Source organism: Sinohyriopsis cumingii, chromosome 16, assembly GCF_028554795.1.
Source record: "Sinohyriopsis cumingii isolate HCF-2022 chromosome 16, ASM2855479v2, whole genome shotgun sequence".
Lineage (NCBI taxonomy): Eukaryota > Metazoa > Mollusca > Bivalvia > Unionida > Unionidae > Sinohyriopsis > Sinohyriopsis cumingii.
Genome location: NC_142976.1, coordinates 58415578 through 58441779, shown reverse-complemented (window position 1 = coordinate 58441779; position 26202 = coordinate 58415578). Strand labels below are relative to the sequence as shown.

The 26202-nt window shown below is 35.6% G+C and overlaps 1 protein-coding gene across 1 annotated transcript; it reads left to right on the top strand.

Annotated features, from left to right (window-relative positions):
• Positions 1–8026: 8026 nt before the first annotated feature.
• On the top strand, positions 8027–8500 carry LOC149780492 (ribonuclease H1-like). The gene has a single exon (XM_089936211.1). It carries the CDS (start codon positions 8027–8029, stop codon positions 8498–8500), a length of 474 nt encoding a protein of 157 aa, XP_089792337.1.
• The last annotated feature ends 17702 nt before the right edge of the window (positions 8501–26202 follow it).

Below are 26202 nucleotides of genomic sequence, written 5' to 3'. Positions count from 1 at the left end.
TCAAAGACAACCAAATACCTAAAGCAGTCATTATAAGCGATTCCCGAAGCGTTATCAAATCGATCCAAAATCGCAATACACACTCTAGGGAACAATTCCTCGACAGAGCATGCCAATTAATCGACGATATCACCACAGCACATCAATTAGTCGAGCTCATGTGGATACCGTCGCACACTGGAATCTCTGGCAACGAAACAGCAGACAAAGTTGCACAAACCAAACTAGGAGATCAAAACTCTATCATGCTTAACTATAGCTCTACAGAAGCACTAAGCTTCGCACAAACATATATAGACCAAACATGGCAAGATTTTTGGAACTCCTCCACAAAAGGTAAAAAGCACCATGAAACCCACAAAACCGTAGATAGGAACATACAGCTACCTAAGAGTACCTATTTAGAACAGAAAACCATAAACAGGATAATAACTGGAAAAACTAAACTAGCAAGCAGTTTTGGAAGGTTTATAGAACCCAAACCAGCAACCATTAACTGCTTTAACTGCGACACCACCGAAGATCTACACCACGTATTCAATATATGCCCAAAATATCAACCCGCTTGGAAAATATTTATCAAAAACCAAAAAGAGATTGGATCACCACACACATACCCAGAGTTACTTATGGACTCTAATAAAAATAAACAATCAGCATATACAATATAAATAAATTCATAGACTCAGCAGGACTTAGGAACAAAATATAATTACTATCCTCACAAAACCAAAAGACCCAGTAACTAGCTAAATAAATTTAGAAGCCCCCACATAAAAACCCATAAAAACCCATAACATATCATTCAATTTTATAAAAATATTAATAAATAATTCACTTACGAAGAACCTATCAAAAACTAAGGAAACCGCAAAATCGGATGTCCTAGATGTCCTGAACGAACCGAGTAATCAGCTAGGACTCCGGTCCTAGATGTCCTTAACGAACCGTGTAATCGGCTAGGACTCCGGTCTCTTGCTAAATAAAGTATAAATAACATTCATTCTCTAAAAACATTAATAAATAAATAACTTAAAGAGGCAATATCTAAAAACTTATAAATAACATAACGTAGGAAGCACACCCTAAACGCCTCGACTAGTAATACCATAATAACCTTGAAAATCTCTCTTCATACATGATTTCTACTAACAACCTCTATAAAGAACACAGAACACCCCACCCCCATTTTTAGAACATTTTGAAGAAGAAAAAAAAAACGAAAAAACAAAACAAAACAAGAAACACCAGGTAAATGCAACAAGAAACCTTCAATATGAAGCAACCAGGACCGTTTCCGAGCTCTCCTTCCCACTAATGACAGCCAACCATTCAACTGTAAGAGACCTTTATGGACCCACAGATTGAGGCCAAATTATCAGGGTTCCTTGAACCCATAAAAACCTGGGGTAGGTGGCACCATTCCCTTCCCCAGGAACAACTAGCAGGCTGCGGTGCAGTCAGAAAAAAGTGACACATGCACAATTGTGCGCACGCCTATATAATTAAACTCAACAACAACAAATGTCTGAGTGAGTCTGTATTTTGTTTGTATGTTCATTCATTATGGAGATGCATCCCTTGGCGTTTGTGTTTTGTGGATTTAAGACCAATTTTCAGCACTTAAAAGACTATACATGACAACGGTTTTGTTTCACACGGAAGAATCGCCAAACCCCCAGAAAGGAACAAAGACCCGCCTGAAGTTATCGCAAGCTTTCTCACATGCTCACGCTGGCCTAGTCGAGCCGAAACTCGAATGCAAGTGGACATAAGTGAGATGTCAGTGATATGTAAAGGCGAGAGCTTTGGACCACTTGACCACCTGTGGCATCCCTGGAAGAGTAACTGATCCATCTTAAACATCGTGACCTAATTTCTATACCCGAGTTACTTTGTTATTTTCAGCTATCCGTTCGTTAAACTCAAAATATAGTTGACCCTATTTCTCCTAGACATTAGTTTGATACAGTCCTCTATTTTAACCGTTTAAACGTCTATCCTAACAACGTGCATTGACGTCACAGCGAACAAACGTACATTTTAGCTCTGATATTTTTGCAAATTTTATTGAAGTTTCTTCACAAATGGATAGAGTTCTGTTACGGAATATTACACCATGTTGCCGAGAGAGAATTGTATGAGGTTTTTGTGACGATTGTGTAAATATCCTTTAAACATATTCAGAATTATAGAATGACAAACTATCATATGAAAACTAATTTTGGTTATTTTAGTGTCGTCATTCCCAAAATGTTAAGTTTGAAAACTGTCTCTGAATTTGCTTGATTTGTTTACTGTGTAAAACCGGCTTGGTGTATAATGTTAAAAGTTCTACTGAGTGTGGCTACCACAGTCAACAATTACCAAACAACAAAGGAACAGGAAAACAGGAACAAAGACATAATACTAAGAAGAGGAAAAGAATAGCATCCGCCAAGCCGTGAACAAAGGAAGTGCACAGAACAAAGGTACTCTCGAACAAAGGAACGATAGGAACACGCAGTAAGATCGTAATATAGTAAAATAATTTAAGCCTGCGGACGATTGCATTCTCTGTGCTGTTTTGAAGTATTTAAACTCATTAGTGTTAACACTACCCTTATATATTTCTATTTTCTCTTAACTAACAATAACAATATTATTCTATTGGCGCCATTATCATAAAACAAGTAAAACAAGTCCACTTTTTCTGATCTCCATTAAGCAAAATTAAACTATTTAATCAAGAATTAAAATCTTATTAAATAAACAAAATTCAATCAATACCTACATCATATAACTGATAGCTCTACCTTACTACAGTATTAATAAGCAATCCAACTTACATAGGAAATTAAATAACACAATACCATAAAACCAAAATTTACAATAATAACCATCAATTGAAATCAATCTATACACAAAGTTAACTAAACCTAAAGCTATAAATATGCAAACCTAAGGAATTTACAAAAGAAAGGTCTCAACTTAATAATAACAAATTAATATTCCCACTTAGTCAAAAAAGTAGACAATATGGTTCAAAACAAGTGTACAAACGAAATGGAGCTCAACGCCATAAAAAACCAAGATAGGCAACTTAACCATAACAGAAAAATGTCACTCAACAACCAAACAGAAAACAATTCCCCAATACAAAAAGACAACTAGAAATTATCTTGAGCCCTTCAATAAAACAAATCCAACAAAAAATCTAACATTCACTACCAGCTCCCCACACAATATGTTAATCGCAGCAATAAACGATCTTGACCCAACCTCACCTATAAACTTCAAGCGCCCTGATCAGACATACGAATATGAGGAATTAGACGACACAATACCCACACTATACGTAATACTCATAATTGCACACACCCCCCCCCCCCGCCATTGGACCAACACTTAGATGTCAAAATAACACTACCAACATACAAACTACTTGAAATTCCCCAATCCAAAACACCAATTGGCATCCTGATAAGCAAAGAACCCAAAACCACTATTAGCCCACCGAAACCACAGCTAAACCAAACTAATGTAAACGATCCAGCAACCAATCTAAACGTAACAGCTCCAACTACAACCACACAGCAAACTACTACCCGCCCATCCATACTCAACACAGCAAAATCCAACAATAATGGAAAACAGGGTGTCTCAAAGAATAAACCAAACAAAAGAAAATATTCACAACAGCCAAACCCAATGCCCCTCAGGGATCAATCAAGGTAACAAAACCAAAAGCCAACCACCTAAAAATAACCCCCCTAAATCCACCTACCCTTCTACTATAGACAGCACCAGGGAACAAGTAACCTATTTAGGTAAAGGAAAGCTTCCTATGCAGAAAAAACCCCACCACCACTCCAACCCAAACTGAGAACCAGGATACAAGTACTAACAAACCCTCTTCCCCAGGCAACAATCAGGAAGTAAAACCAATATTTCATTCACTGGAACATACGTTATACATAAGCAGTAGGGACAAGCAACTGCTCCACCTAAGCAACAACATCATTATAGGCGCCCTTTCCCAAGCACACCTTGGGCAAAATTTAGGTTCTTTAGACCAATATCTGACTACCTAATTCTTCACTGCAGCACGCCCAACCAAGTGGAAAAATTCCTGCAACTGGAAATCCTATGCCACATTATAGTTAAACTCGAAAGGCACCACAAAATACAAAATAAACCTACTAAACCTGACAGCAAAACCACCTCTGAATACAAAACAGACAACAAAACTACCAAACCACTCCTAAATACGAACTTCAAAGCAGTACTAACCATCAAAGGATATAATAATGATCTAAATGACCAAACACTGCTTAAAAAACTCAATGAGAATGGTGCAAAATAGAAAAAGCATACCGACTTAAAAATCGTAAAGGACTACCCACCACAAAAGTACTTATAATATCAAAAGAACCAATTACAACCTTGATAAAATTAGGTTCCTCCGGAGTAAGACACAGACTGGAACCTTTTTCAACAAACCCCGATTCTGTACCAGCTGTCAACACTTTGGACACTATGCCAACAAATGTCGATACAGATATAGATGCGGCCGCTGCGGGGGCCAACATAGAGAGGCATGTAAAAAGAGAATTATCAAATGCCCCAACTGCAGAGACCCACACCACACCATAGCATCTGAATGCCTCAATACTATCAAAAAACATCAAATAATTAACTTCATGAATGCCGAACATTTGACGTATCAGGCAGCAATATCAACAACAACAAAAAAATAACAGCAACACAACATTTATCAAATTGGAGCAAAGGAAGTCACCTAACCTCTCAACTCCAACCACAAGAACAAACAAATCCACCTGCACAAAACACTAATCCACCCCAAACGGTACCAAAATCTGAAACCAAATCAGCAGGAATGCAATCAGGAAAAAACCAAAGCCATAACAATACAGAAAAATAACAGTCATACAAACCCCCGCCAAGGTTATCAAAACATCATTACCTGGCAGATTCGGATTGAACTGTTCAACGAGATGATTAACTCTAACAGCACCAGAACCCCCACATTAGAAAACATAATAGAACACATAAACTCAAGTGTTACCAAACATTATCATGCTAAACTCACAATTACTCCTCAGACCACCATCATGATCACAACCACCAGTCTCAATGGAGAACACAACTAAAAGCAAAAACTTACTATCTGGCAATGGAATTAAATGGGCATATCTAGAAACCTACCTGAACTAATACACAAAATCATTAACGCAATCAATAAACCTTACATATTCTGCCTTGAGGAAATACACTTACCAGAGAATCCGAAACATATACCAAAATATTCGGATACTCACCAGGCATATTCAAAAGTCGTAGCAATGGGAAAATGGTAGGAGGACTTGTAATATTTCTAATTGAATCCCTTCCCTACTCTGAAATATTAACGATCCCAATGCCAATATACATAAATAACAAAATTGAAATTCAAACTGTATTAGTCAACATTGTATCGAATAATATAATAATAACTAATATATATGACCTAGGGGGCAATGACAACCCAATCAACTTAGAATCTTATCAACAAATCTCCACTAACCAGTATGGAAACCTAATCATTTGTGGTGCCTTCAATGCTCACAGTGAACTATGGGGAGAAATTAGAAAGGATAAAAGAGGCAAATTAATTGAAGAATGGATTGCTGAATCCAACCTAACCATACTCAATGATGGGTCTAAAACTCGACTTAATCCTGAGGATGGCTCCCTCTCAGCAATCGATCTTACTATATGCGCACCCAAACTAGCCCAACTTACGAACTGGTGGGTTGATCAAGATAATACATTAGGTAACGACCATTTCCCCACCATAATCTCATTCCAAATATCAGTTCTGCACAACCCCCATGAAGCCCCACCCAAATGGAGATATGATAAAGCTGATTGAGATAACGTTAGACACATCCTAGCCGCTATTAATACCAAAGAGTTCGAAGACCCAGATATAACAATATCCCATGACAATGTAATTAATACTATAATTAATGCAGCTACCCTAAATATTCCCCGAAGAAACACTCAAACTAAACAATCAGTACCACATAGAGATAAATAAAAGCAATTAACAAATATAAGCGAACAAGAGACTCAATAGATTTCATCCAATATAAAGACAAAGAAAAACACCTTAAAGGGATCATATAACTAGCCAAAAAAAAAACATGGCAACACTTCTGCTCCAAATTGAACCTCAAGTCTGACTCTAAAAAAGTATGGTACAAAATAAATCTATCCGGGGGAAAGATATCAAATTAAAACCTAAGTTGAAAAATGCTACAACCAACCATGACAAAGTTGACCTACTTGCTAACCATTTCTCGGCCATGAGCAGTAATACCAATCACACTAGGAACTTCCAAGAACACAGACAGAAAGCTGAAACCACACTTCCCAAACTCTTAAAATACCTAGGGTTCAAGAACACATATTTAAATTCCGAAATCACCCTATACGAATGGATAATAGCCCTAGGGTCTAAAATAGAAACCTCACCTGGAAAAGATCAAATTGGATATATGATACACAAAAATCTTCCAAACAACATTACAACAACCATTATAAAACTGCTCAACCAAATTTGGCGAAGTAGAAAACTACCACTCAGCTGGAAACAAGCAATTGTCATCCCAATCCTTAAACCAGGTAAAGACCCTAATAATATTAACCCGTATCGTCCCATCTCCCTCACCAATAACATATGTAAAATGATGGAAACAGTCCTAGCCAACAGATTAAAACACCACCTAGAAAGTAGCAAACTCCTATCAGAAAACCAATGTGGCTTCCATAACAGGCGCTCCACCACAGATCAACTTTTAAGACTAGAAGCGGATATCAAACTAACTTCAGCTCCAAAAGAAAATCAGACAGACAACTTAAAGCAGTCTTCCTTGACCTTGAAAAAGCGTTTGATCTTGTCTGGACGAAAGGATTGACTGCAAAACTCAGCCACTTTGGAATTACTGCACGTATGTTTAACTGGATCGAAAACTTCCTAACAGGTCGCAGAATAATCACTAGAGTAGGAAACACCACCTCAAAAGAATACCCCTTTGAATACGATACCGCACAAGGGTGTGTACTCAGTCTTAGGCCATTCAACATCATGACTAACGACCTTGACCTCAACCTAGCGACAAAACGGGTTAACATTTCCCATTTTGCTGACAACAGCGGCATGTGGAGGGCAGGAAACCCTGCTAGCAATCAAGTAGTCAAAGAAATCCAGAAAAACCTAGATAACATAAGGATAAATGGCGTTTTAACATCACACATTAAAAAACGGTAGCAATAATCTTCTCCCCATTACGCAATAATCAGATAATTTACCCCAGCTTCTATATTCAAAACCAGTTAATCAAATATGATTAGGTAGTAACATTCCTAGGTATGTTCTTCGATAATCATCTAACTTGGAAACACCAGATTGAACAACTAATTCAAAATTGCAATTAATAATTTAATCTCTTAAGAAATCTTAAAGGGACCACCTGGGGATCCAATCAAGAAACATTATTAACCATCTATAGATCACTTATAAGGTCAAAGCTAGATTACGGATGCCAAGTTTATAACTCAGCGAAACAAACATTACTGAACAAACTGGATACCATCCAAAGGAAAGCATTATCTGTTTGCACTGGCACTCTACCATTGACATCATTGGACGAACTTCAAGTCCTCACCGGTGAACTGCCATTCAAAATAAGAAGACATTTGATACTCAGATCGATTTACAAATCACCCCGACTCGCATACTACAAAAGTAACCATTGGCAAATGCAACAAATCGTTTAGCCGCAAACTAGTTCCTAACCCTCCAGGTGGCAAACAAATCCTAGAACTAAGGGCAAAGCTGCCAACCCTTGCTCTACAAGAAGAATACACTAACTCCCCTGACCCCGCCCCTTGGACAAACCCTATCCCTAGGATCAACACTAGAGTCACCAATTATGGAAACAAATTGAAACAAGAATCTAAACTCAAAACCATCGTAACAATGGAAATACAAGACACCTACTCTGGTTTCGTAAAAGTTTTCACTGACGGATCCAAAACAACTGTACCCGCCAGAACAGCAGCTGCAGTGGTTATTCCCCAATTCAACATACAAATGGGATCCAGATTACCAGACCACTGCTCAACTTTCACCACAGAGATCTGGGCAATAATAGAATCATTAAAATGGATTAAAGACCAAAAACTTCCGAAAGCAGTTGTCATCAGCGACTCACTTAGTGCAATAGAATCCATTAAATCTCACAGCACCAAATCAAGAGAACTATTCTTGGTTAGATCTTTCTATTTGCTTAAGGAATTATCAACAGCAGATCAGATAGTTGAATTCATGTGGATACCCTCGCATATAGGAATCACTGGTAATGAGCTAGCCGACAAGGGGAATCCTAACCTTGCCCCACTCAGCATAACAGAAGCCCAACGCATAACAAGAAACGATATTAACAAGAAATGACAGGAGCACTGGAACTCCACTGCCAAAGGCAGCATACTCTACTCCATTATAAAAGAAACCAATAGGTCCATCAAACCATCCAAAGTGAACAGCCTGGACCAAACATTTATCAACCGCATCGTAACCGGAAGAAAAAAAAATTAGCAGGAAGTTTTGGCAAACATCTACGACCCAAGCCTGCAAATATCAATTGATATCACTGCAAAACCATTAAAGACCTGCCACATATATTCAGTAGCTGCTCAATATATCAGGAGGCTAGAATGGAATTTCAAAAAGCCCCTCCCCCCAAAAAAAAGATATTGGATCCCCTACCAATTACCTAGATTTCATTAAAAATAACAACCCCAACATAAATATGACCTACCAAAACATATTTAAATTCCTAGACACTTCCAAGCTTAAAGAAAAAATATAAAACACCCTGAAACATAAAAAAACAACCCGACCTCACTTAAAAATAAATTTCCACTAGAAAATGGGCACCTTTGAGTAGTTAGCAAGGGTGTCCCTCTTGCTTAAAACAAACAACCTGTAAAACATACATAACCCACCCAAATACTCTCTAAAACCAGATTAATATACATAGACGGGCGCTTTTGATACGCCCCTAGGGACCTAAATACTTAACAAAGGTTCCCGTCTTCTTGAATCCAAATTGAATCTTTAAAAATCAACAAAAATAATATTTTATAAAAAAAATCTTCTTCTCTGCTCTCTTCCTAGCCCTAACATGAAAGACAGCCAAGGTAATAATGCGGCCTACTTCCGTGATACAGACCATACTAACACTAAAGCAGCACAGCGTTTTCCATCCATTGCAACCCAGCTCATTTTAGAACAAATATCAGACACAAGAACCAAATACTCAAAATTCGTGCAAGTACATCCATTTAGACCAGTACCCTGGAATGAGCGGACTCCTGCCTGCAGATGGTCTCCTGCCTTCCTGGTCACTACCTCCCTTGCCTCAGTCGGACACAAATAAGCGTGCAACGCACGCATGAAATACCTAATATAAATTTAAGCAAAAATAAATTAATAGCGAGTGGCACTATGGTATCAGAATCCATACACAATACTATCAAGAGGCCTACAGAACTACCCAGTAGAAGCAGCCAACTACATGCTTACACTACACAGCTACCATTTCCCCGAAATTACCTGAGAGGAAAAAGGACTGCGGAGAAATGTAAAGAAGCAGAGGAAACTTTTGCGCAAAAAGCCCTTCTAAGGGCTACCAATATTGCCTCTTATTCAGGGAACCATTTTGGCTTGGTAACCCGTTTCGATAAAACTATTATGTACACTAACTTGATCCTTCAATCCACCGTTTCAAAATTCAAACCTTTTATGACATAACAGTGTCCAAACTTTTTATATGTCGCTCAGACATATTAGTTATTAAAATTTGTAGGGCATCTACAACGTACATGATGTACTAGAATTTTTACGATTGTGAGGACGTCGGAAAATGTTACAACTTGTTTTGATTTGACCCAATTGCACAGGTGGCTAACACATTATTGGCATTTTTTATTGTCTATTAGTACAACTAGACTAAATCGACTAAGTACGGGCTGGAGTTCTTGGGAGTGCACGACATCCATGGCTGGCTTGCCGAGTTCCTTGCCCTCTTGCCTCTCTCGAACATCGATTCAACCAATGTGGGCATGTGAGAAAGCTTGCCAGTAGTTTCTCGTGGGTCGGTGGTTCTTTCCGGGGTTTTCCGGGTTCTTCCTCCACCATTAATTCTGGCCGCCATGTATAGCCTATCGTGCTGAAAAATGGCGTTAAACCCCACAAGAACAACAACTCTCGAACATCGTATAACGGCGGGAATGTGGAACACTTTCCACCGGCCTAAAGCTAGGTGTCCCGATATGACGTTATCGTTGCGACCAATCGCAACGGGCGTTATATACTGCTCGGGTCGACACCTAGTACAGTCAATAACGGACTGAACTCAACTTTTTGTTAACATGAATGTGTGTTGGGCCCATTCCCACTCATGAAAACCCTTCATTCAGGTCGTTAGAGACATGTAGTCCTAGGACCTGACGGCTAAATTAGCAATGATCATTGGACACATAAATGTCTGGGGGACGTGGCACTAATTCCTTCCCCCAGGAACATTTAGCATCCAGCTGTGCGGGAACAAACCTGTCGCAAATGCCCTTTTGGACGCACGTGACGTAAATCCTAGTAATCAATGAATCAAGCGTCTATCCTAATCAAATGTAAACGTTGTCAATAACAAACATCAGAATAAAATGTAGGTACCGAAACAGATTTAATAGCTTAGCTTAGATTCACAAACAGTTGTTAATGGGTTCGATTCATTTACAAACCAGCAAGGACCGGCTCCCGTTGTCTTATCATCAGCGCTTCATGGAAGTCATGACAAATGGTAGGTGGCTTTACCGAAAGAAGAGCAAACCACCGATATGTAATTACCTTCTTTCGGATCTAACCTGCATGCATGATGACACTTTTGTCACCAGCTTTCGCTTGATGCAACCACAATATATAGAATCAGATGTAATCTATGATAATAATAATAATAATAATAATGAGGACTTTGTATAGCGCCTAATCTTTAGAAGCTCTAAGCGCTTTACAGCATTAGACAACACCTATAAGATAAAAAACAAATAATGATATGATTACAAAAACAAACATTTATGCAATAGTGCATTTTAAAGAGAGTAACTCAGCTATACTTAATCAGATTTAATCTACACTCATACATTTATGTGAGTGCATCGTAAAGAGTGTAACTCAGTCATACTTAAATTATGGAATTGTGCTTGATTTTTACGGTTGAGTGACTAAAATTTATGTAATAGTGCATTTTAAAGAGAGTAACTCAGCCATACCTAATCCGATTTAATCTACACTCATAAATTTATGTGAGAGTGTATCGTAAAGAGTGTAACTCAGCCATACTTAAATTATGACACGTTGCTTGATTTTTACGGTTGAGTAACATTTGAAGTTTCAGCTATCTGTTTATTATACCCTTAATATATTACATGCTATTCCACTTGCACAAGTGAAAGTTAATATTTGAATGCATCGTCAATGGAATAACTCAACCATACTAAAGTAAACTCACTGTGACATACTTTTCAAGAAAGTCACTATTTTAATATTTGTAGCCATTTGTTTGATACAGTCATTTATTTTTAACGTTCAGACGTCTATCATAATTAATTGTAAACGCTGTCAATAGCAACCATTATAATAAAATTTAGGTACCGAAACAGATTTACCAAAATAGCTTAGGTTCATATACAGTAGTTAACGGGTTTGAATCCTTTTCAGAACAACCAGGGCCAGATTCCGTTTTCGTAGAATCAGCGCTTCCTGGTAGTTGGTCGCCTACATGAAAGAGATGGATTCGTGTTTATGAGCAAACATCTTGTTATTTAACGTATTGTATTTACATTTTGTGAATCAATATGAACTAATGTGGTTCGAAGTCATTTTACATCCTTTCCTTAGCATGGGAAAATGTTATTTTTTTAAGATGAAGACGGACAACAAAAATGAAATATATTCCCTTTGAAACGATGAAGACAAGTAAAGTAAGAAAAAACAGTTATAATGATTAGTTAATGACATTTGATAGCAGATTTAAGCAATCGAAATAATCCCTATATAAAAATAAAGTATGGAAATAATGAACACACTGAAATACACATATGCCATTGATTTCACACAAATTCATAGTATACCACTACAGCGGAATTGTCAATAAATAACTAAGAGCTGTTTTATATAGAATCAAACAAAGTTTGGTCTTATGCACTAACTAGTTCCGTAAGAGATAGAATCAAACAAAGTCTGGTCTTGTTCACACGCTAGTTCCGTAAGAGATAGAATCAAACAAGGTCGGGTCTTATTCACACGCTAGTTCCGTAAGAGAATGAATCAAACAAAGTTTGGCCTTATTCATACGCTCGTCCCTTAAGAGACAGAATCAAACAAAGTCTGGTCTTATGCATACGCTAGTTTCGTAAGAAAAGAAAGCTTAAATGAATGATGCACATCAAATGTATGTTTGTTTCTCTGCAAAGAGTAATCCTCCAACATTTGTTTTTGTGGGTATTTCTTTTGTTTTCTTTTGATTCTGACCTAAAATTACATTTAACAGGTATATTTTGTATACTGTACTTTTTATTTCTTGCTGCAAAGACTTTATGGTTAGTGGCATGCTCAGATCTCTCTCGTCCCCCTCCATCTTGCCCTCTCATTCCCAATTCCCTCATGACTAATAAAATTCTGTTATTAAATATTTGTTCTTCAAACATATCTTGAACTACATATACAAGCGTGTACAGGCATATGTTTATGCTTAGATAATATATGCGCAAATTACAGCTAAATCTGTTTTAAACAATCACATCTGGGAAAATAAAATCTATGAAAACTGATGGCAGTTTAGAAAACAGGTTAATTAGTATATTAATTTAGTTTACAAAACAGAATTTATTTAAATGTACCTGGATATTGATGACCTTTCAGACAACGCTTCAAAGTCGCCGGAGAAAGAAGGACTCGAATTTGATATGTATTAAGTACATTTGCGCTGGAGAAAAAGAACAATGAAGAGTGACACAAGGTGAGTGAACAGAAAGTGACAGAAATGTAATTTTTTTAATTTAAATATTTCATTTTCCGCTTGCTGTCAAATGAAATCACAGTGCCTCTTTGTGCCAGCACGATGGTGGACAAACACAAATAGCTCACAAAAAACGGCAATAAAGAATGTTCATAAATTGTACAATTATTATAAAATATAAAATTACTTCATTCAGTATGAACAATGAAGCCATCATCAATGTTTTTCATCAGTTAAAACACCACATTTATTTTATTACTATTTTGTCAAATGAATATAATCATCTCTGCATTTAACCATTGCATTGTTTTTCTGCATGACACTCGTGCAGCTGAATGATTCTTCACATGATCAACTAAAACAATTCCAATTACTAGCGAACTATGTAACTCCTGTAACATTAAGAACTCCTTTAAATAATAAATATTATTTTATGAGTTGTACGTGGTGTGTATTTCAAATGTAGGAATTTGAATAAAGTGTTTCTATAAATCTAAATTACGTTTAATCAGCTTGAGCATTAGAGATAAAAAGCAAGTTCGACATAAAGCAGATTCAATTTTCTCACAGACAATTATGTTGATTGAACCTTGAAGATTATCGTAAGAGATCGATGAATTATTAATAGGATCGTTTTGAAACACAGGATGAAAAGGTTGGCAACGGGGAGCCACTAGCTATCATGTGATATATCGGATCCAAGAGGAAATGATAAATTTATGAGTAAATGATACAGCTATATAAAAATATAATTTGGATGTGTGATATATAACATGCACTCAGAGAAGGTAGGAAGGAGGGCAAAGTTCAGGTAGAATTATACTTGGATGCGGATGCTAAAAATCGACATAAAAATGAATCAGAGCAGATGGCAAAACACAAAGCAAGCAAAACAAACAAACAAAAGAGGCAGAATCTGACTAGACTAGACCAGATCAAGCCAAGTCTTAAAACCTCAACTAAACTTAAATCAGCAATTATTCTTATTTATAATAATTATAATTATAATTATTATTATTACTATTTTACAAAAATGTTTACGTTTTTAAACGTTTCTTTTGGTAATTGTTCGCAAATAATCGAATCTCATTTACGAACAAAGCACAGCACATTCTGTGTTATTTTCACCGGGTTACTATAACAAATACAGTCTTCAAAACTGTTACGAAAAAAATATTAAAGAAATCGCGTTTACGATTTTTAGATCAGAAATAAGTCGATCAGATTAATGGAAGTAAGTTCTTTCTGTCAGAGTTATAGACGCATATTCGCATCTGCCAGATATATCAATAAAGTCCATTTATTTCCTTCTAACCTATAAAAGTAGGTTAAACCAAATTGTTGTTCAAATTAGAATAAAAATGTAGCTTTCATACATAAGAACAGAAAATATGACAAGCGAAGAAAACTTTCTATGTAGACACGTGTCAACCTGTCCTGCATCAACTTCGCTGTTTCAATCTTGGGTGGCAGTTCTACTTCTTCAAGCAATGTTATCCAAAGAACAAACTATTTCTCAAGAAGAATTGTTGATGGATTCCATTTGGCTTCTCTGGCAGCTCTTCCTCGTTTCCTCTCTGACAATTTTGTTTTGGTAGATATTAAAATTGCTACAACGTAACTTTAACCCATCCACTAGACGGAGATGACATTGCCGTTTGTGTGGTCTCGTGAAGTTTCCGTAGCAGTTTGTGACTGGAGTATAATTAAAGAATTAAAGTAGTCCACTATTCAAATGCGTTTTCACACCCTTATACAGCAAATACCTGATTTAATCTTCACGTTCCCTAGCTTTTCAGCTTATAATTTGACTCATTAAACTAGTCTAACGACCTTTACAAAAGATTACTCTGTACTAGTGAACCCTTTAAAGACAAATTCGTTGTTAATGAACGTGTAATAAAATAACATATTTGACTGTGTCATGCAAAATTAAGCCTGTATCAATTTATAGTCATAATCTTCAGTGTTATCAACATCGTCAATACTAGCAAATGTCTATTTAACTTTTTCATAGCTTTGAACTATGGTTATGGCTGCAAATTGTACAACGATACACATGTAAGATAAATCGACTACTCAGAGACTAATAGGAACAATATGGAGAAAAGACGAAACAAAAATGTTGACATGTTGGTAAGCTGTCTGATATAAAATATTTCCCCTAAATTAGAATATACAACAAAAAACAGTTAGCATAACATTGTATATCTGTAAATCAAAACTGTAAATAGTGCAGGCAGTGAGATGTAGTAAGCAACTGGTATATTGTACCAAACAAAGCTGTAATAAGAATGCCTTTACTAAGCAAAAGTTCGAGAAATGCAAATTGTTTTTATTGAATTGGAATAGGAACAATTAATCATATAGTACAAGGTCAACACATAAAAACATAATACAAGAGCATTACAAATTCTATAAAATGATTTCCGATTTAATACGACATTCAAACATTCAATAAATAACATAAGTACTTTTTGAGTTCAAAGCAAAATAAAATTAATTATATTTTTCTACATACATGCATATCAGCCACAATGAAAAGAAAACGGAGGGTAAAAATATTCGCATTCGTCACTTCTCATTTTTTTATTACTTTTTTCAAAAGAAATAGAATGCCTTATAATATAAATTCAATAAATAAATAAGTAAATAAATTTAAAAAATAACACACCAATGTGACGCTCAGGAGGAATATTACCCATGGAGTCTCATCTGTTACTTTCAGTCTCTACATAGCGAGGTGCAAATTGTGAATAAATACAAATGAGGATAAATAAATGACATTTAGATTTGGTGAAAGTATTATGTATATTTAAAATACTCGACGAATATTGCGTTTTCAATTTTTGTATTGCTCCATTTCTGGACCATTTCTATGTGTTGGAGAAAGTGTGTGTGTGTCTGTGTGTGTGTGATTTGGATTTTTAAAGTATATTTAACAATTTTTCAGTCATTAAGCTACGATGTCTACAGTGTGACAGTTTATAGTGATGTCTAGCGCTGGGGTATCATGCCGCAAACATGTAGCATGATGTCCAACCCAGTCACATTATCCTGACACCAGGCCGACAAATAATAACACTAACCTCTTAATGCTGAGCGGCAGCGAGGCAGCTGTTAGTACCATTTTTTTAAGTCTTTGATATGACTTGGCCGGGGATCCCACCCACGACCTCCCGCATCCGAGGCGGACGTTCTAACCACTAGGCCACCTGAGCGGTTTTAGAGAAAGAAACAAAAATATCAGAAGTCTCTAAGACAAATATGACGACTTGGAACTGGATCATAATGAATTCAGTCATTACAAATTCTAATGTTTTCGTATTCTCTTTGCAAATATTGATTCTATACATGTATGCGCTAATTATAAAATTGCAAACTAGATTCAGTAGAAGAAAATAATTTTTCTGTAATGTTTATATTCACAAACTCTTTGACATTTGAGCTTTTGCTGAATCAGTATATCTTTTGCTATGCAGACGAAGATACTTAGCCAAAACATGACATAGAATTCGTCGGCAAAATCCCAAATCATAATATAATGTACCTATATACTACTAATCGTTATGTATGGGCAATGAGTCAAAACGTGGCGGTAAATCATTAGATTGGTAAATGATAATACTTTTTTTGACGGATAGAAGAAATTTGTTCAGAATACCCGATAAAAATGATTATAAGAACGCTAAATCACCAGTATCACACTGGTTGTATAGAGAGTTTCACGGTTGCAAAGGAGTTACTGATCGTAGCGCTTACAATTACCTCTCTTAGCACCAATGCGCATGCCCGCACAAAATTTCTAGTTCCGGATGGTTCAGAACTTCGGACCGTTTTATGCTTGGTTAGCGAAACATAAAGTCAACAAAGGAATGAATCTTAGCTGTAGTTACAGATCATTATGGTTAAACCAATGAATAAATTACATATGTCTAACATCTTTTGTTCATACATGGAGAATAATTATAGACATTACATCAGATAATTAGATTCGGTGTCCAGACTAACATTATATCTGATAATTAAATAACATTTACTGCCCATTCTTAAATGATATCAAATAATTCAATTAAATACACTGTCAATATCTATATTATACCAGATAATATAGATTCATTATCCATAATTTCAGATACATTTGTATGAACATTTCACTTTGCTCTCCGATTTTAAACATTTATTGCACATTTTTGACTGCATAACATTAATGCAAACCATCTCAACAATTTACATTTTTCATACGTTGATAAATCCTTCCTTGTCAGTTATTTTCTCAAGGCTAATAGTTTGTTTATAATACGAGTTAAGAAAGTTATAGCACGAATAGTATAATGTATTTAGAGAAACTTAACAAAGCAATAATTACATTAGTTATCATAACATAAGGGAGTGTAATTAATGCAGATGGAATATTTATTCATATTTGGGTGTAAATATCGTACAATATTCAGATTAATTAACATGCCCGATGATGTTTAATTGTTTTATTTTTCTTTTTGGTGGGAGGGGAGCCTTTCATCATATACATATTTGTTCTTGCTCTGTCCAGTCAAATATAGCCATGTATTCAGTCAACCTAATATTTAATTATTTACAGTTTTTGCTGGTTTTCTCAAAACCTGAACCATCAAGTATCGGACGGTACACGCAATAACATCAAGTATCAGACGGTGCATGCAATAACATCAAGTATCGGACGGTGCATGCAATAACTTTTAGCATGATTTTTCTTTGCTAATGCTGACACGTTGTAATAACTCACAGATTTGCGGGGTCATCTGGAACAGCCTTCTTAAAATTAGTTTAATTCTGTTTAACTTTCCCTGCATCAAATATGTATGTTTAAAAGATCCAATTATTTCACAGATTCCGTTCTATTACTTTGGTTCGCCTTTTAAATCAATATTAATCCACGTTACCGGCTGTAAAATTGCAGACAGTATGATATAAAAAAGAGGCTGTTTGTAAGAACATGCTCTTCAAGTCAGTAATAAATGGATAATCACAAATATTCATTTTTGTTGTCTTTATCTATCAGTGACTCTTTCCATCTTAGCACCATTATACACCAGTTTTTAACTAAAGTATGTTTATGTAATATACGTATGCCAACACACATTCATTCAAGCATATACATACTAAATCACCAGATGAAATGAGACAGAAAGACATACAGACATACAGGCAGATAGGTGAGAACCACAAATGTCCTATACATGCATAGTGTGTCTAACATCAATATTTCTCCAAACTGTATACTCTAAAAATTCCAACCGTGCAAGGAAATAAAATTAAAATAATCACCGAGGAGACTCGTACGTGCGCCTGTCTGTTCAAGAGTGAATGACACTTGTGCATTTTTATAAAAATAATATCCCTCCTAGATATAAATCAAGTTATTTCATGAAAAATATAATGAACATTAATAGAAATGCAATAGTCTAAATCAATAATAAAAAAACTTAAGAAGTTAGAATTTGTTTCTCGTTGTCGTTCAATCTCCAGTAACTGCAATAATTAAAGCTGTAAAAAATCTACATATTTTGCCTTATTCTTCAAGCGAGATAATTTGCAATAACAATCTTTTTACACAGCGATACACTTTCGCACAATCATATAATAAAAACTAGAGCATGAGGTAGTAATGGAAAGATAATGAAGTTTTGAAATGGGCAGAGAACATTTACTTGAAAGCTGGGAACAGAGCAAGTTAGTGAAAAAAATAAAAGATGTAAAATAAATTGATCAAATGTTGATAGAATTTCTTTTTATGATAGTGAGATATCGAGCTTGCTTGCGGAATGTGAGCGTTCTGTCACATTTTCTTGTTATACATCTGCCATTTTTATTTATTGAACTATCCGGAAGTGAGTTGCACCGAGACGCCCTCTCGTCTTTTCAAGGGGAGATAATAGCCGTGAAATGGTCTGTATTAGAAGTAGCTGTTTTATATTTCATTACATCTTCGTTATCTTGTTAAAGAAGGGCAACCGTTGAACACTTTGTTTCAGACTAAAATTATTTGTTTCCCTTGCAAATGAAGACCGATGATCACAACGGCACATGTACATTGCAACAACAACAAAAAGCAATTATGTGAAACATTATTTCACTCGGCAAGAGAAAACTTGACGATGAATTGGGGCAGCTCCATCTGGGAATCAAGCTAAACATACCGAAGTAATGTAGTTGTACTGTGTTATGGTAACAAGTCACACGGGTCATGTATGCGTATTCACTAATCTTAAATTAAATATAAATTGTTCTTAAAATTTAACACTAATTTTCTGTAACCAAAGTCTATTCAGTCTTGATTATTGAATGTTCTGCACCTTAACTGTCATTAAGAAACGTCCAGACGGATGTTTAAGAATCCAAATGAAGTGAATACTTGCCACTAAAAGGTTTTTTAGAATCAAATTATAAAAATTGACACCCATGATTGAAATAGTCGGTGTTGAACGCATTCATGATGGACAAAAAAAGCAGTACATCTTACAAGAATTTCATGCTTAAATCTTCCTGGATGAGCTTAAAAGATGTTTTGATACTGCGTAAGAAGAGTGGTATGTATGTATGTATGTATGTATGTATGTATGTATGTATTCATCTATATATGAACCATGTACGTGTATATCATATGGGGCCTAGTGGCATGTCATCAGCACACTCCCGGCTATGAAGCCTTGAGTAAGTTAGATATTAAACAAATCAAAATTAAAGAAAATAAGTGCAAAATTCGTAAAATACCAGATACCAGTTTCTGATTAAACCTTGTTCTTTGATCAAATCCAAGATCTTCTCCACTGGAACATCATCACAGGGTTACAATGTTATCTGTGTTAGTTATTTCTTGGGACATGCAGAAAAGTGTATCGGGCCCAGTTTACGATCCTTAACCCGCAAGGGACACAAAAAGATTGAAGAACGTTATATAGAAAGGACTACAAAATGACAATCGAATATTGTTTTTTTCTCCCGGTTTTCCATTTGAGACAACAGTTTTCAGAAGGTATTAATTATTTTGCAAGAAATTAGCAATGTAGGTGCTAACGTTTAACTCAACAATCCTTGTATATGGCTTGATTCGTCAGGAACACAGGACAACATATTACATAGTAGCTATATTAAATTTGACAACTTACACTAAATTTCCTATATGAAAATCAATAGGTAAAATAGAGTACATTCTCAATAAATGCACATTTATTTCGTTTATGATGCTTGGCTTATTGTTTAAAAAACATTAAATGTTTTGGCATCATTAAATTTATTTGCAAAAAAATAAAGACTCTTTGCTGGATTGTTTGTGGAGTGAACAAATATAGGATAACATCATTTATACTAAATCTTACAGATAGTGAATTTCAAAGACTCTTTCCATTACATCGATATAGCCGGTACAACTGTTCTGTGCAACAACAGAAAGTGGTTAATTAAAGATGAAAAGGTAGTTGTGACTCTACAAGATAAATTAAAAAAGTGATTGATGGTTGTTTTAAATTAATCATTGTAGGAATCTTGACGACGTAAAAGAGAACGCAACTAATCTAGCCATATTAACTTTTAGTGACTAACATTTTCAGATATCTGTTTGGTTAATCGTACAAAAGAACAACGTTGTAATCTAAGATTTTAAAAATAATTACACCATTTTTAGAATCGTCTGCCTCAGAAAGAGGAAAAAGTCATGGGCAAGATGATGCAAAAAATGAGATTACAGTCACTTTGAAACAAAGCTAAAGAAACAAGCTTTTCGATTCAATCTGTCGGTTTCTCAATCTGTCTGGTATTCTTCAGATGTTTCATGACATCTAATTCTTTCAAGGTCACAACCATTAGGACAGAAGAACTTGAACAGATAGTTAGTTTCTGTTTAATGGCCATTAGCTATTACTCCTACAATCTTAACTGTCGATGTTGTCATTTTATTATGCATCTTTTATTAGTAACATAACCATAATGCTGCCAAACGCCAATTAAACGCTTTGTGTCCTTCAAAAATAATACTTAAAATCTGTTCTTTTCCAGATAATATTCTTCCATTTTAATTTGTTTTAAAAATATCAAATGATAAAACAACACGTCGGTTGTGAACCTCATAAGTTCATTTTGTTTTACATTTTCACTTTGTATTCAAGAGAAATAAATTATTTGTTGAATTTTACATAGCGTTTTGATTCTCACTCTTTTATATTACTTGTCTTACTATCATGGCGCAAAGTGTCTAATTATGTTTGATGTGACTTAATCATCTTTTAGTACATTCTGTAAAGTAAATTGTGGATTGAAAGAAATGTGCTAATGGAAGAAATGTGCTAATTCATGACGACCATTTATTGTAAATTACGCCATCTGACAAAACTTCGGACACTTTTACAGCTCTAACATTCACAAAGCTTCATAATTCATACGCTTTCTTGATTTGTTTCTAATCCATTTTTTTCGCTATTGTCCTTCACAATTCACAGGCTGTCTTTGTGTCTTCTTTTGCATGTTTCGTCTTCATCTTCAGTGTCTGCAGAAACAGTGCTTTTTGTATTTTTATTGTCTTTAAATTTCAATTGTTTTCAAGTGTGACTTTGCCCATATCTTTGGTAATTAAAGAGCAACAAAAAAAAAAAAATAATATATATAAAAAAAAAAAAGGCTACATGTTGTGGTTATTTTGAAATCATTTGGAAATACTCCTTACAATGATGATACTCATACTAAACCAGCACAATATTAAATTCACTTGACGATATTGGAAATCTTAGCAGTGGTCTTTCAATGCAAAGTATTTGACATGGATCTATAAAACAAAACGAAATTAAATTGGAAGACTATGAGGAAGTTTAGGTTATAAATTAGACTCCGCAAGTGTGCAAGCAATATGTAAATAGATATGAGATATTACCAAGACCATATAAAAAAATAGTATGGTCACGTGTATTTGAGAATCACCAAATATGGTTTTAGAATACTTGTCGAAAGCTAGTTCAGTAGAGAAAATAATTGGAGGATCGAGTTTTGTTAACGAAACGATAAGGAGTTTGCATATCGACACCTTCAACCTTCTTCGATAGCAAAGTTTTAGGACACATTAAGACAGTTTAGACACAGATGAGCAGTCAAAAGGCAGAAAGTCCAACGTCAAAGACGCAGTGTAAATATTCTGCTGAACCTTATGTATTACAAATGCAGTACATTTAAAATACAGGATGCGGACAATACATAGAAGAAACTATGAATGATATATGAACTAATGGGTTAAGAAATAAATACTGATCATGGTCAATTAATTAGTGACAGACTGGAAGAAGTAAGGAAAGAAACAAACGGACGTCTTTGCGGTCAAACTGGAAATTTAAAAGTAAGAGTCGCTCTGTGTTCTAACTGGAACTTAACAGGCATATCCTCTACGGGGTCCAGAGAAATTGACATTATGGATCTCTCTGGATCAAAAAGAATTTAATATGCTAAGTTTTTGTTACCTAAAATCCAACGCATCACATATAATATATTGCAACCACTTTTTGATTACTAACCAAATGCACACACATACACTCTAACGAAAAGGTGGAAGTGTTGATAAAGTATAAATATTATGCTTCTTTTCTCTTCCAGATAACCGTGGCTGTGATCTTGGTGATAGTCCATGATCCCTAAACATAGACTAAGAGTCTGTGTTACGCAGAATGTTTGAAAAGAAGGTTACCCACATCTTGTCCGGTTGTCTTGAGAAAAGGTGAAACAATGGGACAATGCGCTTGCATATACCATGTAGAAGACGATGACATCAGGTTAGCTTTGACTGATTTCTTGTTGTCTGCTCATGAATGTCTGCCTGAGTCGGTAATACTACCTTCACATCCTTCTCCATCATTATCACTATGTTGATGAGTTTAGAAAGAAACATAAAGAGCAGTTGGAGAAGTACTTCAAACGAGATAACGAAGCAGAAGTATTTATTGAATAATAGCGGCAATAACAATAGAAGAAAGAAAGAGAAGAGAAAATTTTGAATTGTAAATGGCAGAAGGAAGATAGTGAAAACAAAACTCCGTGGATATGAAGTATCTGACAGAATGTTTTCAGACTTCCTCAAAGGAAGGAACAATACCTTCAAGTGTCAAGATTTCTAAACTTTCTATGACTACATCCACTATGACCGCCATCGAGTCAAGTAATTTTGTGAAAGGTGCACTGGGCCTTTTTGCATCCAGATATTATAAAAATTATTCCCATGCGAACTGACTTTGATCAATTTTGTGGTATATGTTTGTCATCGTCAGTTTTATGGATGCGTTGAAATTGCACGTGATAAAACTTGTGCAGGAAATTTGTACTGTTAACTAAGTTGTGCGAATTGCTGCTTTGCCTTCTTTGAAATAAATTTAAAAGATCGTTAGATGTCCCCATGCTTGCACCAACGTCAATGTGATTTTCATGTGTTATATTCTTTAAAATCTCGTAGACCAGACTGTAATACTTTGCATTGTGTTTGTTCTTCAGCATTTAACTATTATTGTAATCAATTTCATACTTCGTAATGGTATCTCTTTGAATTTCTTCTTTCATATCACTTAATCCATGCTAAGATATTGCCTACATTGTAGTCGAAATATCTTCTAGTTTGTTTTTTGTACCATTATATTGCTTAACTGTGATGCCTTCAGATGTACTTTCCTTCTGCTCTCTGCTTTTGTAATCACTACTAATTCTTTTGATGTGCCTGTCTCCCGAAAAATCATTCTGAATGAGCAGTTAGATTCTATAGTTATCATGCTCATTAGTATCGCTATGTGCGTATTGCTTTTTGTCTTCTTCAGGTGAGATATGTTTATTTTAATGGAATAATATTTTCTACTGGTTAGTAGCTGCTAAACGATTCATCAAATCTTCTCCACTTTACATGTATATACCTTTAACCGTTCATTCTTTAGCTTTGAAATCTTGTCAGTTTTGTGTGTCGTATAGTTTTGTCGTATAGATGTAACTCTTCGTGATACATGCGCTCTATATCCTCTATCTCTGAGTCTTCTAGTTTTTAAATTACTTACCTGATTTTTAATATTTTCTTTTGTTACAGATATCTGCATTATCTATGAAATATTTTAATATAGTTTTAATTTAACTTATTTGGGTTTTATGACAGTTATGTTCAAAATTCTTTAATTCAGTGGTTGACTAGTGGTATAGTAAAATTACGTGCAAACTACGTTACATGAATCTCATTCATAAACCAAGGCCGATCGCTAAGGTCAAGTCAACAACTATTTCGGTCAAATATGCCATGTATTAATTCGAATGGGTCACGAAAATATCAGGTGAAACTATGATGATTAGCTCAGGCATTCAGATTCGTATAATTACATAAAGTTTGACTTATTATCATAGTTTTAAGGAATGCCAGATCATAATCCCACGCTACCGTTCGATATGGCCATGATCTTGCCCGCTTAAAATCCATGTGCAACAAGCTGAATTGAATACTTAACTTTCAATGGTCGATGGAAAATGCCGAATTATGCCTACTGATAAATTTATTTTCAGTCGACCATTAAGAGGACATTATTCCATCTAGCTCTTTTTCCTTGCATATTAAACATGCGCGATCACGGCCTAGTCCTACAATGTAAGGCCTCGATAGACCCTGAGAAACAAAACATAAAAATCAGGGTCGAGGTCTTACATTGTAGGATTAGATCATCGTCATATCAACCCAATCCTATTCGTTGCAAAAAAGCAAATAAAACTATTGTCACAGACACAAAAATGACTGTAGTTAAAATCTACTACCTATGTAGAGTTTCTTTTTCTTTATCGAAAGTTTAGCTTATGATAAAGTTAGTAAGCCTATATCATGTAAGTTATATTGGTATGTTTGTGCTAACAGTACTTTGTACGCCATGATAGATAACACGAGATTCTCGCGGTAATTCATTTTCCAAATAAGGCTTGCTATGTCATATTTGGATATTATGCGTTATGTTATTCAATGAATACCATATTTACTACGATCCGTTTACGTTTCCAAATAAGGATGTAATGTCTTTATATGGCACATGAAAAAAGAGGCTGAAACGGAAGTAGTTATTAGTTGAACTAAATGGGCGGACAATCCCAAAGAAACTATCGGATAAAGAAGGTAAACGATATTTTACAGTTATTTTCACAATTATTTGCAGCAATCCCGGTATTACATGAGGGGTCTATTTAAATCTTTTTCAGTAAATGTAAGGAACATGTCCCAGATTTTATAATTAGGCCAAAAAGGCGCTTGTGTGTATCACACCCGGCTGCTCCGTTGATACATATCGAGTCCTATTAGTACACCGTCTACGAAATAGGAGTAAAGTGTTATTACTCATCCTTGCTCTCCTGTTGAGTTGAAATTGGAATTGTCGCCCCTAGCAGCAGAGGGGGTGAACAGACCGAAACTAAAATAGTACTGAATAGACAAAAACAGTTTCGGTTTACTTATTTCGACGATAAACCTTTCCATGACGACCACAGAATAAAAAAAAAATATCCCTGAACGTCGAATAATTTCTCTCGGAGAGACTCTTCGACGACCGGGGAAATGCAATAACATCCGCGCGCTGACGTTCTTGGTTTACTTCAATAAATCTGAAACTATTCCCCCGCGGGTCATCATTGACACGGTCGGTCGGTCCAGCCCCCCCCCCCTCTGCTGCTCTACGAAATGAGTTTCCAAGGAAAAACATTTTTATGTTAGCGGAATTAAATCATTGACAAATAAATAATGGCAAATATTGGAGAAGCACATACGACTAGATTAGCTCGAGAACGTCTCGAAGCAATTCAGAAATTTCTTCCTGTCCGTGATAGTGTCAGACAAAAATTACAACTAAGACAGCAAGCACGGGAAGGCTTTGCAGAGACTACGGAGGAATTATTTAAACCCGTGACCAAAGCTACTGAAAAATCCGCAGCTGTTACCAAAGAGGCTTTAATAGAGCAAAGGAAAATTTTACAGGATATTTCAGCTGGACTTAAACCCCCGCCTCCACCCGATGAAGTTGTTGTGTCAGTACCTGCTGGTAAGCGAGTAACAGGGAGAATT

Excerpts from the sequence above, each read along its gene's own strand:
- LOC149780492 (XM_089936211.1), top strand. The coding sequence starts at position 8,027 with ATGGAAATACAAGACACCTACTCTGGTTTCGTAAAAGTTTTCACTGAC.